This window comes from Polistes canadensis, unplaced genomic scaffold (genome assembly GCF_001313835.1).
Source record: "Polistes canadensis isolate GaletaPanama2010 unplaced genomic scaffold, ASM131383v1 scaffold_28, whole genome shotgun sequence".
NCBI classification, from domain to species: domain Eukaryota; kingdom Metazoa; phylum Arthropoda; class Insecta; order Hymenoptera; family Vespidae; genus Polistes; species Polistes canadensis.
The window spans coordinates 155,197-158,508 of NW_014569575.1; the positions used below are offsets into that span (position 1 = coordinate 155,197).

The 3,312-nt window shown below is 26.1% G+C and overlaps 2 protein-coding genes across 2 annotated transcripts in view; both read right to left on the minus strand.

The window, feature by feature from the left end:
- LOC106783949 overlaps window positions 1–969 on the minus strand; it is a 1,742-nt gene extending 773 nt beyond the window's left edge. The window contains exons 1-5 of the mRNA XM_014742973.1: window positions 924–969; window positions 667–798; window positions 406–534; window positions 266–345; window positions 44–183 (exon numbers count right to left, since the gene is read on the minus strand). Of these exons, the coding sequence (XP_014598459.1) occupies window positions 44–183; window positions 266–345; window positions 406–534; window positions 667–751 (434 nt within the window). The 5' untranslated portion in view covers window positions 752–798; window positions 924–969. The remainder of the gene's footprint in view (window positions 1–43; window positions 184–265; window positions 346–405; window positions 535–666; window positions 799–923) is intronic.
- Window positions 970–1,175: 206 nt separating this feature from the next.
- LOC106783962 (calumenin) lies at window positions 1,176–3,129 on the minus strand. The gene is made up of 4 exons (XM_014742986.1): window positions 2,703–3,129; window positions 1,853–2,420; window positions 1,664–1,779; window positions 1,176–1,587 (listed from the first exon to the last, which is right to left on the minus strand). The coding sequence occupies exons 1-4, from the start codon at window positions 2,853–2,855 to the stop codon at window positions 1,399–1,401; spliced, it is 1,026 nt and encodes a 341-aa protein (XP_014598472.1). The 5' UTR covers window positions 2,856–3,129; the 3' UTR covers window positions 1,176–1,398.
- Window positions 3,130–3,312: the final 183 nt, after the last annotated feature.

Here is a 3,312-nt window from a genome sequence, read left to right on the forward strand (position 1 = left end):
ATATATATATTATAATTTTAAATATAATATTTTTACTTTTTATACATTATAAAAATAATAAAATAATATTATCATACTGGGAAATAACATTAAAATAGAAGCAATCTGTTTTGTTGCTACGTTACATGGTTCTTCTCCTGGTTGAGATTGACAAGCACAAACTTCAATTATATGACCATCAGTCTATAGAAATAAAGGTACAATAAATTAATATAAATATGTATATGTAGGTTTATAAATTTATAAAATTTGAATATATATATACTTCGTAATTAAAGCATCCTGATGAAATAGCTGTTGTTTTATCTTCAAGTACTCTCCCACAATAATGGGAAGCGAATAAAACTAAAAATAAAAGTGATATTAATAATACTCGTATTTATAAAAAAGCAAAACCAAACTTACTTGCATTATTGTACTTATTAGTATATTTAATACATGTCAAGCCTTTTTGTAAATAACACATAGCTGAGTCTTCATTATCTTTATCATCTTTATGATCTAAATAAATTTCAGTCGTATTTGGGTAAAACCCTGAAAGAGAAATATAAATATCATCCATTATACAATAATTACACTATATAATTAAAATATGTACTTGTCATCTAACAGTACAAAGAAACTATATGAATTTATCGATAGTATCAATTTATACTCAGTACTTACATCCATCTATAATTGGTTTTACACATGGCACTCCAAGATATGAGTTTCCTGTACAATTTAATTTTAAAGTGTTGTTATAAGACATTGCCCCTGGCCAAGTAAATTTAAAACAGTAAGGCCGCTCGTCAATTCCTATAAAAAAAAACCATTAACTATTTTAATGCATTAAATAAATAAAAAATGTATATCTAAAACATGTATATAATACACATTAATTATCATAATTTTTAGTTGCTTAATAGGTAATTAATAATTACCTAATGCAAAACACCCATAGCAAATTAAAATTATGATTAACTTCAAAGTATTCATTTTGATAGATACTGTTCTTAACACTGCTTCAAATCTATAGAGATAACATGCTTAATCTGATAAGATCAATAGTCAGATAATTTAATGTCTCATACATTCTTATATATCTTTTGAAAAATAGTGTGAAAAGAATTTTTGTTAAAGAATTATCAGATATCGTTATCACACACTATACATATATATAAATAGAAAATAAATAAGGTAAATATTCGTGATTTATTTAAATAGTCGTCCAATGACTTCTGTATTTCATATTTGATAATAATATTAAAAAATAATAACAAGCAAACTTTTATAAAAAAATCATGATTTATACATGTAAATATATATATATATTATAAATTATATAATAATTTGTTCATTGAAGCTTATGATAAAGAATTTTTGGTAAGAATTTTGTTATAAAAATATGATAAGCTATTAAAATTCATCATGTCTTGTTAATGCTTGTCCAAAATCAGTTGCCTGAGAACCAACAAAAATATCATATTTATCTAATATTTCATCTTTAGTAAGTTTTTGATCAGCATCCGTATCAACTTCATAAATTAAATGTCGGGCTTCTGCTTCTGCATCATCGAAGTCCGCGGGAATAATCCAATTTTTTACCTATTAAGAAAATGGCAAACAGATTTTTATCAAAATAAATAAAAAGAATTGTTATACTTTGATATAGCTAACTAACCTCTTCAAAATCCATAAAACCATCACGGTCTTTATCTCTGTAAGATGAAAATTGTTCTTTTTCATTCTTAACCCATTCAGGCTCTTCTTCTTCGTCTGTACCTCTATACATGTCTCCTAAAAAGATAATAACACAATTGAATATATGAATTGCAAATATTATCATTTATAATTATTTTATTTTAGTTACCAATATATTCAGCAACTGATATTTTTCCATCTCCATCTTTATCAATATCTTCCATAGTTTCTAACACTACAATATCCTTCATATGATTAGCTTCTTCTGCATGCAGAAATGCAGCAAATTCTTCTTTTGTAAGCGCATCATCGTTATCAAGATCAGCTGCACTCCAACGTCTGCGATCTCTTTTGAGCATCGCTTCATAAGAAAATGTTTCCTCTTCTAATTTATCTTGATTATTACTTTCATTTTCATTGATATGTCCATAAAGTTTGTCTTTATATTCTTTCCATGGTAGCTTATCTTTTTCTTTTAAATTATATGATGCCCATTGATGATTAATATCATCTTGAATATATCGCCGCTGAGTATACAATATCCAATCTTTAAGTTCTTCCTTGGTAACAAATCCATCTTTGTCCGCATCTATTTTATCAACAATTATTCCTAATCTTCTAGTACTTTCCTCAGGACTTAATTGATCAAATGTTTTGGCATCTTCTCCAAGGAAAGCCTCATGATCGTAACTTGGATTATGTTGTGAGTTAATATAATGTTCCTGATCACTTAAATCCTATAATTATACATATAGACATACAATACATGTATAAAAATATTTTGCATAATTAAATATAAATTTAAATTACATGTATTTATAGACATTTCTTATATTTTATTTATTTATTTAGTACGAAAAAAATATGTAAAAATAAATTTCTAAAAGGCAAATAAATTAAGGTTACATACTTTTGTATCATTTTTATTAAAACTAATGTAATTTAAATTAGTAATTAAATGGACATTTATTTTGTGACTTTCATCATTCATTTCTAATTAAATGTCTATTTTTATTTACCTTATGCAGTACACGTTGTTTAGGCCCGTCCTCCGGTTTTGGAATAGCAGTAGCCGAAATAGTTAGAATAAATAAAATTTGAAAAACTGTGAGCTCTTGCATTGTTTTTAATATTGAAAAAATATAAAAATATGAACAAATTTTTATTTTCATATATATATCAATCCTTGAAATTGCACAATATACAAATTTTTCAATAAAATACGATTTTATATGACATAGACCAATCCTTCAGCATCCACATCAGCAGATCTTAATGTCTTAACCAACGTTAGACCCCCACTTACGAACTCCATATTTTTTTTAAAAAACTCGCACCGTAATACCGTTGTTGATCCTATAAGCGCTTGCTACGAACGTTATTTTATCCAACAACGTTCGGGAGATGTTCTACGTTCAAACCTACGCGCTTAATTTAGGTCACCATGAAAGGAGTATGCGTGAAATTTAATCGAATCATTTACATACGATCAAAATAATTCGAATGCAAACCTACAAATTATATAAAATTCTACATCTTTTCTAACAAAATAAATAAAAGTGCAATCCTATTAAATATTTAAATATTTTAAATCACTATCAACTTGATTTGATGTATTTCACTTATTTG